This window comes from Narcine bancroftii, chromosome 10 (genome assembly GCF_036971445.1).
Source record: "Narcine bancroftii isolate sNarBan1 chromosome 10, sNarBan1.hap1, whole genome shotgun sequence".
Classification (NCBI taxonomy): domain Eukaryota; kingdom Metazoa; phylum Chordata; class Chondrichthyes; order Torpediniformes; family Narcinidae; genus Narcine; species Narcine bancroftii.
Genome location: NC_091478.1, coordinates 73,470,670 through 73,485,198, shown reverse-complemented (window position 1 = coordinate 73,485,198; position 14,529 = coordinate 73,470,670). Strand labels below are relative to the sequence as shown.

The following is a 14,529-nucleotide window of genomic DNA, read 5'->3' as shown; positions in this document are numbered from 1 at the left end:
ACAGGTGAAATTTGTCAAAAACCCATCAAATAATAAAATTACAATAGCAAAGGCAATAAACCAAGAAATATCTGATGATGTAAGAATGTTGTCACAGAGACTTTGGCTTGCACACAGATTGGGTGAATCAAATTGGTCAAGGATCATGGAATGCATCCTTGACAGTTTCTCGAACAGAACGTAACCGAATTTATGTTCTTATCGTTAGATATACTCACATAAAGAACAACAGCCAAGTTTGCGGATGATACTAAATTGAGTAGAAAAGCAAACTGTACAGAGGATGTGGAGAGGCTGCAGAAGGATAATAGTCAAGTTAGGCGAGTGAGCAGAGGTCTGGCAGATGGAGTATAATGTTAGTAAATGCGAGGTCATGCACTTTGGTAGGAAAAATAGAAGAACAGTTTATTATTTAAATGGTGAAAAACTGAAGCATGCTGCAGCGCAGAAGGACTTAGGAGTGCTTGTGCATGAATTGTATAAAGTTGGGTTGCAGGTACAACAGGTTATTAAGAAGGCAAATGGAATGTTGGCCTTCATCGCTGGAGGAATTGAATTCAAGAGCAGGGAGGTGTAAGGTAAAACATCATGAGATGGGAATGTGTAGGGAGTTACCCTGTACAGGGCAGTAACAAGAAGGGGAGGTGTCCTTGTACTCCTGTTAGGTAAAACATCATGAGATGGGACCGGAGAAGGAGTCACCCAGTACTAAGGAGTAACAGAATGCATCCTTGTACTTACAGTTTAAGAGAGACATTGATGGATTGAGAGACAGGAAGCTAGCAGGGAAAGGATAGCAACAGTTTTAGTCATTGGACAAGTAATGATATGATGATGTTCTAAGCATGTATCCAAGGGTATAAAAAATCACCATTTTGCTGATAACGGCAGAATGCATTCTCCGACTAACTTGGTTGGTCGCAAGTGTTACAATCCGGTAATAAAGAACAAAGAACCCTGATTTCGACTCAGCCTGGTGTTTGTCTCACTCATTCATGAACAAAGCAGACCTAACAGAGGTCATGCTGCAACTGTACAAAGTACTGGTGAGGCCACACCTGGAGTACTGTGTACAGTTCTGGTCTCCATACTTGAGGAAGGATACTGGCCTTGGAGGCAATGCAGAGGAGGTTCACCAGGTTGATCCTGGGGATGAAGGGGTTGACCTACGAGGAGAGACTAAATCAGTTGGGATTATACACACTCGAATTCAGAAGAATGAGAGGAGACCTTACAGAAACATATAAAATTATGAAAGGGATAAATAAGGTAGAGGCAGGAAAATTGTATTCACTGGTAGGTGAGACCAGATCTAGAGGACACAGACTCAAGGTTCAGGGGAGTAGATTCAAGACGGAAATGAGGAACAACTGTTTTTCCCAGAGAGTAGTGAAACTGTGGAAATCTCTACCCAGAAAAGCGGTTGAGGCTACTTCATTAAACATATTTAAGGTTCAGTCAGATAGATTTTTACATAAAAAAAGGAATTAAGGGAAATGGGGAAAAGGCAGGTAAGTGAAGTTGAGTCAATGATCAGATAAGCCGTGATCTTATTGAATGGCGGAGCAGACTCGACGGGCCGGATAGCCGACTCCTGGTCCTATTTCTTATGTTCTTGCGTTCTTATTGAATTTCTCAAACAAATGGAGCATGGAGTTCAATCTTGTTTGGTCAGAGAGGGTTTAACTTAGGACATCATTCTTTTTTTGAAGTTAAATAAGCATCTGTAGCCTCTATTAAATTCACTGCTCTAGAATCATTTCCAAATATGTTATCCCACATTTATCATCACTATGTATTCACTTTATATTTTCCCCAGTATCATAACAAAATGCAATTTAAACCCAATCTTTTTCAAACTCCTCATTATCACAATAAAACATTATTACGAATAAGCAGTAAACCAAATAATTAACAGAACTATTAGTGAACTCGTCAGTGGAAAACAATAGAAATGCTTTTATTTTACCTTTCGAACCACAGGATCTTGACAAATCCATTTCACCACTGCATCAAAGATGTACCTTTCATTTCCCACATTCAACTTTTCCAAAGAGATTACTTCCTTCAGTTTCTCATGTCCAAGTTCCAAGAACTCCTCAGTGTGGGAGACATCACGGAAATGAGTTTCCAGGTACTCTGTCGCTATGTAGTATACATGTTGTAAAGAATAGTGCAAGGCAAAGTCACGTATGCCAATACAGTTCTCATGAGCAATACACCCTTCCAAAAATTCACAACACACTGCTTTTAAATCAGTGAGCAGAAGGAGGTCAGCAGCCTGCACAATATCCTGAATTGTGTCTTCACTTAGCTTAATCTGAAAGAAAAAGTGACTAGGTTTCAGAGGACTACAAGGTCAAAAGATGGTTTAAAATCTTTCCTCCTTAGAACACATTTTTGGAAATTATGCTTAGCTGGCATAATTTTCATTTCTATAATAAAATCAATTTTCACGGGTTCCTATAACATCAAGATTCCAATATTCACCGTATCAGTAATTATTTAACCTCGCAAAAAAAAAATTAAATTTCCACTAGACCATCAAAATGCAGACATACTTCTTCCCAAAACTGTAACAAAATGAAGTCTGTCACCAAGTCCAGGAGATAACTGAACACATCACCAAAAGCATACACAAGGAGCTAGACTTTAATGAATGCCGAACAGTATGAAAAAAGATGGCAAAATTAAGGGTAAAATTCAAGAGATTAGGACCTAGTCATTTGGAAGCACATCAATCCATGGAATAGTGATTAAATATGGGGGTGTGCAAAATACCATCACTGGATGATCACAGATCTTAAATGCTTATCTGTTTGCCAAAGGCATAGGGAGGGGACAAAACCATGGAAATGGTTTAAGTGTAGCTGAAAATTTTAATGTTGAGTTATTTAACTGGGAACTAATGAAGAGTTGGTGTAAATTAAGACATAGGCAGCAAAACTTTGAACAAGATCTAATTTGAAGTAACTAGCAAGGAAAGTACTGAAATAATTAAAAAAAAAAGCAGGCACTGAAAATTGGAAACACAAAATGCTGAAGATATTTAGTAGGTCAGGCAACAAAGTTAACTTGGAGGTACAAGAAAAAGCAGAGGAATCTGAGCAAGAAATAATCTGCTCAAAAATCTCAGTGGGTCGAGCCACATCAGTGGGTGGGGTGGTGGAATTGTCAACATTTCTGGTCAAAACCATTAATCCTGATCAGACATTAACAAAGTTAATGTTTCACGTCAAAGAGCCATCGTCAGAACTGGAAATGAGTTATGGCAACTTTAAATGTTCACTCTTTCTTGGTGAGTGTTTAAGTTATTTTGTTTATGATATTAGAATTGTCATTTCTGAAAGCATGAATAGAATCCATGGTGCAGACGCAACAGTAACAAAGATAAGTCAATTATGTAGCTGGAAGCAAACAATCTTGAAAACATCATCACGAGTTCATCCCAGAATAAAAATAAATAATTCTTGGTCACAATTGATATTTCAATGATCTTAAAAGTAGTTCCTAACAGAATACAATTGCAAATTTCTTCAGACTAGCATTCACTAGGCACTGTTCCAAAGCTTCTTGCAGAAACAGGAACAAGATTCTTACCAGCGTCATTAATGAATTTTCAGTCTCCTTTTCCCAAGTTATTGTTATATCCTCCCAGTTAAATTTTATCAGGTTCCATTCCCTTATCCAAATATCAGCAGTTAACTTATCTTTTCAGCCTTACTCAAAGTTTACCCCACTGCAGTCACGTTCATTTCTGAATAGATTTCCAAGTTCATGGATTCTGGTCTTCTGAACAGAAATTTTTAAATAAAATACATTTTACTGCAAGATATTTTGCTCTACAATTTTACTCTTAAACTAACCAGAGACTAATTCACATCTGAACGAAGATCAAGTTGTTAACAAGGGAAGGAAATAAAATGGTCGAATAAAACCTTGAGACACAAATGACGGCAGATGCCCTAACCTGGAGCAAAAAAATTTAGTGGTTCAAGCAGTATCTGAGGAGACCGATTCGGGTGATACAGTGTCTCCACTCAAAACACTAACCATCTTGGTCTCCACAGAAGCTGCTCAACCAAAATTACTCAACAGAAATAAAACGTTCTGCACTAATTATAAAGTACAACCCAACTTCTATTAATAAATTCAATGCGAGGCCTTTTTTAAAGGGGTCAAGGAATAATGAGACTAGATTACCAACCATTCATAAAGAATGAAAGGAAAACTCAAGTCCATTCCAAGTTCTTTAGAAATCATTCTGCATGAGTAGCATTTCACACTTTACTAAACCATTTCACCACAATAAAAACGCCACGTAAATAAATAATCAATATAAGAGAATGGCACTGTACCTGTCCACTAAACATGTAATCCAGTAATTCCCGCATTACAGTGACTGAAATCCCATCCAGGACAATTTTATACACTGAACCATCAGTTGGAGATGTATAATTCAATTTAGTCCTGAAATATAAACAAAATCTAAAGCAAACAGTGCAGAAGAGTAAAGGAGCATCAACCATCAATTAAATTGTTGTGTATGAAACTAAAAATTAATGAACTGTTTTCAAGATTTATCAATGTTAGTATGATTATTTCCTTGTTGATGCAGAATTTCAGAAATGAATGTTAATAAAAAGTATGAAATTAAATACTGTTTAAAGATAACAGAAAAATACATTCCAATTAATAAAAATGCAGTCATAAGCATGAAGAAATCAAGATAATATTTTTTAACCAATCAAAAGATCAATACCGCTCAAATGTCAAACTTTCTTTATTATCCATATTGTCAAAGTTGCCAAAGAGTTGCCATTACAATATTACAATTGCAGTGCTGTGCAAACCTGACTAGTAAATCTGTGAAGACAGTAAACAAATGATCTTACATTTATTATCTCAAAATCATTTCTCAAATATAATAAGCTGTAATGCATAAAAGATAAAACTTTTCAGATCAGAAATCGCTCAATGAGTCATTTTAATCGGATTTCATTTTAATTATAAATAACATTTGGAAAAATGTTTTAAAATATATAATTTCTAGTAAGTCTGAGAAATAATCTATTTATCTGTGCATAAAAAAAACATTATATTTTCCTTTATTGGATTATGTTCTATGTTGCCATTTTTCCAGAATATCTCATTATCTGCTCTAGATTTCCTCCCAAATATCAGTTGATGGAAATTTGTCGGAATCAATTTTCTTCTCCACAAATACATAAAGGATATTCAAAACCTCATGCTATTTTTCCCCAATGGAAAACTGACAAAACACTTGAGAATAAAATATGTGAAACAAAATAAACAAATACATAAACACATCAATAATAAAGTTCCAAGAAAAATGGAGGACATCCAACAACACTTTTTTCAAAACTGGTTATTCCTTCTGAACAAATGTTTTGTGTCAAAATTTACTTTTGATAATCATCTAACAACATTTAGGATGAGAAAAACTCAAGGCATATATGGTAATACTGCGCCAAAAGAAAAGTTAGATCGCTTTCAAGGTAAAAATCTGGAAGAACTTAAAGCATACAACAAAAAAATGATACAAATGACAACGTGGGTGGCACGGTTAGCTTAGCAGATAGCGCAACGGATTTACAGTGCTAGCGATCAGGACCAAACTTGGGTTGGAATCCCATGCTGTCTGCAAGGTGTTTGTAATTTCTCCCCCTGTCTGCGTGGGTTTTCTTCAGGGGCTCGGGATTCCTCACACCCTTCAAAATGCACCGGGTGTAGGTTAAAGAGCTGTCAATTGGGTGGCACATGCTCGGAGTGTAAAAGATTTGTGGTTAACTAAGCATTATCTTGTGACATTAAAAAGAATTCTGAGAGTTTCTGCTCTGTATGTGGCCAACTCTTATTGCTAAAGATTACGGGATTGTAACTATAGATCAACTTTTAACGAAGAGTGAACTTTCTTGTTCAGTTTCTGTCAAAAACACTTAAGGTTTACAGTTCCCCAGAAAGGCTATCACATAAATCAGTAGTCATGGTTTTTGTATCAAGAAAGAGACATGAGCTGTGAGAGTGTTGAATGAGTAATTGAAGCTATGAAGTAATTAAAGGTTTTGGGAGACATCGCTGAATGAACAAAAAAATTCTAAGTCCATACACAAATGTGAAAGCTGTTTCCAATTAGTTAGAACACATGAAATCATATGTAGGCATTGATCTAATTTACTATATAAATGTACCTATTTCTGTACGAACTTTGAGAAAGAACAAAAAACCAATGAAGAGTCAAGGACTCTTCATGAGTGTTCCTTTCTCCCACCAGCGTTACAATTGAAGTATTAAAACTATTGGAATTTTAAAACTGGTTCTGTGTTTCTCTGCTGTGTTCTTTATTCACAGATAAGTTTGCAGCGCAGGCAGACTTTATCAGGAGGGCCAAATTAGCCTGTTACTGTGCTGTATGTCTAATTTTTAAAAAACAGACAGCATGAAATTGTTGTGGATAAAAATTTTAAATTGTTCTGAACTATTCTTAAAGCCATTAGGAATTTTTTGAGAGGGGAAGTCAAAATAATTACATTTTAGTACTGGAGTCTCACTTGAAAAAAAAATTAAGCTGTTAATCTATTTCTTAACATCCCTGAAAATTGTTCAGGTTTCCCCCAAAAAAGTTACAAAACAAAGGGGGTGGGAACCAGAATGTGAGTGCAGAGAATAGGGCAAAATGTCAAAAGCATGATGTTGTGTGTTCAGAGTTCATGAGGAAGGACAGGCTTAAAGGTAGCCAGTTAGAGGGGATGAAATGTATCTATCTCAATGTTAGGAGTATTAGGAATAAAGAAGATGAACTTAGAGCATGGATCAGTACGTGGAACTACGATGTTGTGGGCGTTACAGAGGAAGGGCAAGATTGACTGATGCAGGTAGCAGGGTTTAAGTGTTTTAAAAGAAATAGGACGGGAGGTAAGAAAGGTTTTGGGGGCAGGGGGAGAGGGGAGAGTCGCATTACTGGTCAGAGATAGTATCACAGCTATTGAAGATTATGAGAGCCATAAATAGGGTGGACAACCAGCGTCTTTTTCCCAGGGCAGGAAAAGCAAACACCAGAGGACACGAGTACAAAGTGAAGGGAGGAAAGTTTAGGGATGACATCAGGATTAAGTTTTTTTTTAAAATGCAGAGTTGAGGGTTCCTGGAATGCCTTGCCAGAAATGGTGATGGAGGCTGAAACATTAGGAGTATTTAAGAGACACTTAGATAGGCATATGAATGGAAGAAAAATAGAGGGATAAGGGGTATGGCATGTTTAGTACTTTTTTAAAGGAATATATGGGTTGGCGCAACATCAAGGGCCAAAGGGCTGTATTGTTCTATGAAAAATTAGTTTTTCTTTTCCATGATCTCAAAATGCACCTTGTTTGTATTCTCTGATAGAACATACAATCTGAGGAGAGAAGGAGAGCTTAAAAGAACATAATTAGATGTGGCAATTTATACCTCATTCCCTGGCAGCAGATTTAGCAGCAACTTTCTTAGATATTTGCAGGTTATGGGAAATAATTAAATAGGTCTTTAAAAGGCTCCAACTCTATTACATTGAATTGTCAGTCATTTTTCTCCATTGTATGAATCTAAGAGAATAACTTATTTTGCAGTTATATTCATTACCAAACACGGTGATTGCAGATACAGCAAAACTCCTCGTATCCAGCACCTACAGGGATTGGTAGATGCCAGAGAAGCGCATTTTATAGTTGTTTGAGAGTTGCTCTTACATTGCCTAACTAACCTATCTGAATTAAGAATAAACAGTTTAAAAGACAAAAATATTATACAGTGGGACCCATATTTAATGCAACCCAATTTAACACAAACCCGGATATAATGTGATCAACCAGTGGACCCCTTTTTTTCCCTCTTTCTAGAATTGAAATCGTTTTCAGATCAAAATGGAATGCACCGTTAGAAGACGAAAATCTTTTTCGGTGAAAGATCAGCTTCACGCAGGATGCGATCAAGAATAAAAGTCAAACCCAAATTGCACGCGACCTCAGCAGACCTGAATCCACACTTCGTCGCTGGAAATCTCAGGAAAATAAGTTACGCGTGTCACTTTGGAAAGTTGAGAAAGAGGCAGAACGAAAGGCAATTGTTTTTTATTGCAACAAATAATCAGACAACATAAGTGGTAACCTTAGTCAACGCTTTACTGTTAAACTCAAACACGATGTACAACGGGAGCTTCTTGTAGTGGCATCTGCTATTAGCGAAGCTCCATTTTTTTTAAACTGCCATGCCTTGCGCACGCGCAGTAGTGTTGTGGCAAGTATGGTGGGTGTAATGCAATTGCAGCGGGTGCAGAGCAGCCGATGGGAGTGGCTGTCTATATCCCCTTTCTTGAGCAACCCCCCCACATACCATAATCCATGTTGGTGCTGTACACTGCAATAGTTACAGTTCAGCAATGAATAGCCAGTCCGGTTTAGTCCTGATATTTTGGGTTGGACTTACAAATACACCAAGCGCAAGTTACATAGTAGCCACTGGTGGAAGTGGATGCTTGGGGTGCTTCAGCCTGAGAGGATGTGCCATCCGTGGACTCAGGGCTGCAGCCATTTGTTTCATGGATTCCTGAGGGAGCTCTGCCTACCCCAGGTTCACATTCCAGATCCTGGTATATAGTCTCATTGGGAATGGTTTGGGATGGGGCAGGTTCCTTACATGTAGGATGTGTCGATGGTTTTTCCGATACAACCTTCCTTCTGATTTTGCCAAGTGTAACCTAGGCTCTTGGCAGCTCCTTTCAACTATCCTCATGTGGAGTCTGCATCTTTATGGCTTGCCTTTCTGCTAATGGCTCGAGCGGTCAGCTGTTTCTGTCAGAGCACCTTTTCTGTGTTAAACTCTTGTTTAGTAGCTGGGACTCAATTTCTTGTGGATCCTTTAGCTGGGGCTCCAGGAGCCTCCTTCCCACTGGCAGGGTCGTCCTCACTTGCCTGGATGTGAGTCTTTGTGCCGGAGAATCCAATGCGGCATCGCGAGGTATGTTCCTTAGGTTTAGCAGATTGAGGAACAGATCAGTCTTCTCCTTGTGAGACTTCTCCATGAGATGTTTTGGGCTCCTCATAGCTCTTTCTGTCAACCTGTTTGACTGCAAGTGATGTGGTTGAAATCCCATGTTGCTGCAAAGTGACTGAATTTCTCACTGGTAAACTGTGGCCACCATCCAATAGCAGAATGTAGGGTGCCACATGCACTGAAAAGTGCCTCTTCAACTTAGTAATGACTGCTGAAGGGGTGACCTCAGGTAAAAGGACTATCTCAAACCATCTAGCATATGAATCAATAAGTACCAAATACTGCTGGCTGTGCCATTTGAAGATGTCTGTTACCATGGGAGGTCTGGCACCGGGTGGAGCTGCAGCGGTCGTTTCTACTGGTGGGTCTGGTGCTGTTGCACACTAAGCAAGCTTGAACTTCGTGGTCCATGTCTTCAGTCATCCCTGGCCAAAAAAATGATGTCTCTAGCCCTGTGTTTGGTTGCTTTTGCATCTGGTGCTCTCTGTACTGGATGCTGACATAGATGTTTTGCAGTGAATTTCAGGACTTTACTGCTCTGAGATCCTTGATTATGATTCTGTCATCGATGAGTCATTCATCCCGGAATGGGAAATAGGGTTGCACTTCAAATGGTAGGCTGGCCAGCTGCCCTTGATAAAAGTGCCCAGGGTCCTCAAAGTTGCATCTTCAGGCGTGTGCAGACACAGTTCCTCCAACCAGAAGAGATGTTTATTATTGTCATTATATCAAAAGTGTCCTCTTCCTCAGCTTACTAGATTGTGCATTTTCTGGGAGTACGAGATAGTTTGTCGGCTAAGTGCATTTCTTTTACGCACTTGTAAAGTCAGGTTGTATTTTTGAAGTCTGAGCATCATTTTCTGTAATTGTGCAGGGGCTGTGTGAATTGGCACTTTCAGAATCGTGAGTCGTCAGTCTCTATGGTCATAGATAAAGTCGTTGAATTTTGAGCAGGCGAAAACTATTGTCAACAACTCCTTCTCTATTTTGGCGTACCTGGTCTCTGTGCCAGTGAGTGATCTGGATGCGCAGGCTACTGGTTTTCCATCTTGCAGGTATACTGCACCCAGACTGTACTGTGAGGCATCAAAGGTTTGCATAATTGGTCTTCATACATCATAGTACGATAAAACAGGTGGACATGACATATACCTTTTTTAATGCGTCAAATACGTTCTGTTGTTGCTCAGACCAGGACAATGCTATGTCTTTGTGCGTCAACTGCCTTAGTGGGGCAGTAAGATCACTGGAGTTGGGGATGAACTTGCTCGGGTAGGTGGCCATGCCCAGGACCATGCTGAACATGGAAATATGGAATTAAAAATACTTGTCACCAGACTGAATTGATGGGCAAGTTGAGATTGCATTTGAAGGTTAACGAGATGAGAACTACACAACTTCAATACTCGATTGTAGACTGACAATACCTCCGGAGCATAATTTGTGGAGAAATTTTACTACCTTTATACCTGTTTGACTAACATGAGTACTTGCACATGTTATGAGATTGGATTTGCTACCCCACCATGGACTTGTTTCTGTTCAATGTTCAATTAAGGCTAAAAAGCATAGGAAACATAAAGTTAGAACTTTCCAGAATGAATTCCCACAAGTCAGAACTTACTCTTGTAAAGGATCAAATGCTGCAATCCACTAAAAAATGCATCAGTAATAAAAATTATGTCACAGTCTTCATTCATAGTGGGTTGACAGCTCTCATACACTACAAGCAAATTTATATCCAGCAATTTTGCATCTGCAACACACCAAATTTCCCCTTATTTATTATCCAGACTTGGCGTAAATGGTTCCCTCAGCCGCCTCTTTCACATATTTACTTTTCTTCGTGTTTGACCTTTTGTCCTGTCTATATTATATTTACTGTTTGTCCCCATCTTTTTTGGCTTCACAACTCCACTCAGAAACTGAAGCAGTGTGATATGTTTTCAACCCAGAAGTCAGAACTTAAAAAATCAAGAGCTATTCTACAATACCTTCATTCAGTTCAGACTGATGGGTGCCAACAGCGATTTTTTTTCCTGACTGAATATTCAGAGGGGCACATTATCTTTTAAAAGCCAATCCAATATCATGTTTGCCAACCCAATGACAACAAAGTTATGGAGTGCCAGAAAGGATAAGGCAACTCACAACAGTTAATTGCAAGACATTCCTGCTTTGAATAACAATATTTCATAGTGCTTTCAACTTAATGGTCTAATATTAAGAATTGGGGATAAAAGCAAAAAAACAAAAAGATTAGGATTCAGTAGTATTGCTTCAAAGTGAAATATTAAAGAAAATTTAATATCATTTCAGCCAACTTTGTAGGCTGTCTTGTAAAGTAATTCCTTTATCAAACAAAGAGGATCATGAGACACAGGATCAGAATTAGGCCATTCAGCCCAGAGTCTACTCCACCATTCAAATCATGGCTGATATACTTTCCTCTCAACCCTATTCTCTTGCCTTCACCCTTTGACATTTACAAAACAAGAAGCTATCAACCTCCATTTTAAATATAATCAATGAGCTGGCCTCCACAGTGATCTGTGACAATAAATTAACCCTCTTGCTGAAGAAATGTCTCATCATCTCTGTGCTGAAGACAATTCCTTTTATTCTGAGGCTATGCCCTCTGGTTCCAGACTCTTCCACTGCTGGAAGCATGCTTTCTGCATCCACCTCTTTGAATATTTGATAAATTCCAAGATTACCCCCTCATCCTTCTAAGCTCTAGTGGCCCACACCCATCAAACGCACCTCATATCTTAACCATTTATCCCAGAGATTATTCTCAATAGAGCCTCTCAATCATTCCTTAGATATGGGACCTAAAACTGCTCACAATACTCCAAATGTGGTCTGGCTAAAACCTTATCAAGCCTCAAAGCTAAAACCTTATCAAGCCTCAAAATTACAATTGCCTTTGTATTCTAGTCTTCTTAAAATAAATGCTAACATTGCATTTGTCTTCCTTCATTGCATTTGACTCAACCGACGTTAACCTTTAGGGAATCCTGAACGAGGATTCCCAAATCCTGCTTTTCAAATTCTCTCCCTATTTGGAAAGTAGTCTACTTCTTTACTCCTTCAACCAAAGGGTGTGGTGAATCACTTCCCTATGCTGTTTTCCATCTGCCACTTCTGTGTGCATTTATCCAATTTATCCCAACTTTCTATGCAGACTCTATTCTTCCTCAACACTACTTACCCTTCCACCTATCTTCGTACAATCCGCAAACCTGGCCAAAAAGCCTTCAACTCCTTCATCTGAATCAATGGTTTTCAAACTGCCCCCCCTAAACTCACATACCACCTTAAGCCATCCTCATGCCACAGGGCTTTGCGATTAGTAAGGGATTACTTAACGTGGGTGGGAAGAAAAAGTTTGAAAACTACTGTTTTAATCATATCTAATTGACTCGTAATATGCACGGTTTCATATCTCCAAAGGAAATAGACCAATGACAAATTTTCTCAAGCAAAATATTTCAGTAACAATTTGGTCTAGAACAGTGGTTCTCAACCTTTCCTTCCTACTCACATACCACCTTAAGTAATCCATCCCTGACTAAATGCAGGGATTATTGAAGGTAGAATGTGAATCTTGGGGGCAGTTTGAAAATGATCGTCTAAATCATTTACATTCAACGTGAAAAGTGACACAACAATGACACCTGCAGAACATAACTAGTAACCAGTCAGAAAAGCCCCCTACCCCTTATTTCCACTTTGCCCCATGCCAGTCAGCCAATCTTCTATCCATTTTAGTACCTTTCCTATAATACAATGAGCTCCCATCTTGTTCAACCTTCTCAGGTGTGACACCTTGTCCAAAGCTCCTGAAAATTCAGAAAAACACTATCTACGAACTCTCCTCTGTCTGTACTGCTCATGACCTCCTCAAAATATTCCAATAGGTTTGTCAGGCAACATCCCTGAAGGAAATCATGGTGAATTCAGTCTATTTTGCTTTCAAGTACCCTGAAACTCCATTCTCAACAATGGACTCTAGAATCCTGTCAACCACTGAAATTAAGCTAACCAGCATACAATTTCCTGTCTTTTGTCTCCCTCCTTTCTTAAAGAGTGACATTTGTTCTTTTCCAATCCACTGAAGCACCTTCTTCATCATAATGGCACCAGCCTGGACTCTCTCAAATTTCTGGCTAAAATACCTAACCAATTCATCTGCCATTCCTTTGTTCTCAATATCACTGTTCCATCCATTTTCCACTGGTCCAATGTCCACTCTTGCTTCTTTTAAAATTTATACATCTGAAAAAAAATTGGTGTCCTCTTACGTTACTGGCTAGCTTACCTGCACATTTCATCTTTTCACCCCCATTGGTTTTTTTTAAGTTGCCTCTGCTTGATTTTCTTTTAAAGAACAATCCATTCCTCAGGCTTCCTGCTGGTTTTTGCAACACTGTATGCCCTCTCTTTTGTTTTTATGTTGTCTTTGACGTCTGTTTGTCACCCATGGCTGCCCAACCCTCCCTCCTTCTTTGGGATGAAATGATCTTATCTCTTCTGAATTATTCCCAAAAAACTTCTGCCATTGCTGCTCCACTAGCTTTCCTGCTTAGATCTCCAACCAATCAACTTTGGCGAGATCCTCTCTCATGCCTCTGCAGTTACTTTTACTCAACACATCTGAATTTTGTTTGTCCCTCTCAAACTGCAGAGTGAATTTTATCATGTTGTAATCACTTTACTTTAAGATCACCAATCAAATCTGGTTCATCATACACACCAAATCTAAAACTACTTTTTCCCTCAATCTGCTCCAAAAAGCCATCTTGTAGGCATTCTACAAATGTCTTCTTTTAGGATTCAGCTCCAACCTGATTTTCCCAGTCTACCTGCATATTGAAGACCCCACCATCACGCCCCTCCCCCCCATAAAAGAATCTCTATGAGATCACCTTTGTTACATGCCTTCTCTAACTGCTGTGGTAATTTGTACCCTACATCCAAGCTGCTATTTGGAGATTGAGGCTGATAACGCCTCAAACCGTGCATCTTGGCGCCTCACAGTTTGGCGGGCAGCAACCTCCTTTGAAGAAGACCGCAGAGCCCACCTCACTGACAAAAGGCAAAGGAGGAAAAACCCAACACCCAACCCCAACCAACCAATTTTCCCCTGCAACCGCTGCAATCGTGTCTGCCTGTCCCGCATCGGACTTGTCAGCCACAAACGAGCCTGCAGCTGACGTGGACTTTTTACCCCCTCCATAAATCTTCGTCCGCAAAGCCAAGCCAAAGAAAGAAAAAAAAACATCCAAGCTGCTATTTGGAGATTGGTATGCAACTCCTATCTGGGTCTTTTTAACCTTGTATTTTCTAAACTCTACACACAAGGATTCTACATCTTCTCATCCTTTGTGCCTTCTTACTAAGGATTTGGGTTTTTTTTTTGAGCAACAAGAGTTTAGTTTTGCACACATCCCCTCTTATCTTCAGGTTCAGCCC

General features: G+C 39.0%; 1 protein-coding gene across 6 annotated transcripts in view; it reads right to left on the bottom strand.

Annotated features, from left to right (window-relative positions):
• gan (gigaxonin) overlaps positions 1 to 14,529 on the bottom strand; it is a 75,017-nt gene that overhangs the window by 56,900 nt on the left and 3,588 nt on the right. For 4 of the 6 annotated variants that reach the window (XM_069901337.1, XM_069901339.1, XM_069901336.1 and 1 more), the window contains exons 2-3: positions 4,359 to 4,470; positions 1,970 to 2,320 (exon numbers count right to left, since the gene is read on the bottom strand). In XM_069901337.1, the coding sequence (XP_069757438.1) occupies positions 1,970 to 2,320; positions 4,359 to 4,470 (463 nt within the window). Of the gene's footprint in view, positions 1 to 1,969; positions 2,321 to 4,358; positions 4,471 to 4,762; positions 4,867 to 14,529 lie in introns of those variants that run through there. The other 2 variants (XM_069901338.1, XM_069901341.1) reach the window with 2 other exon arrangements.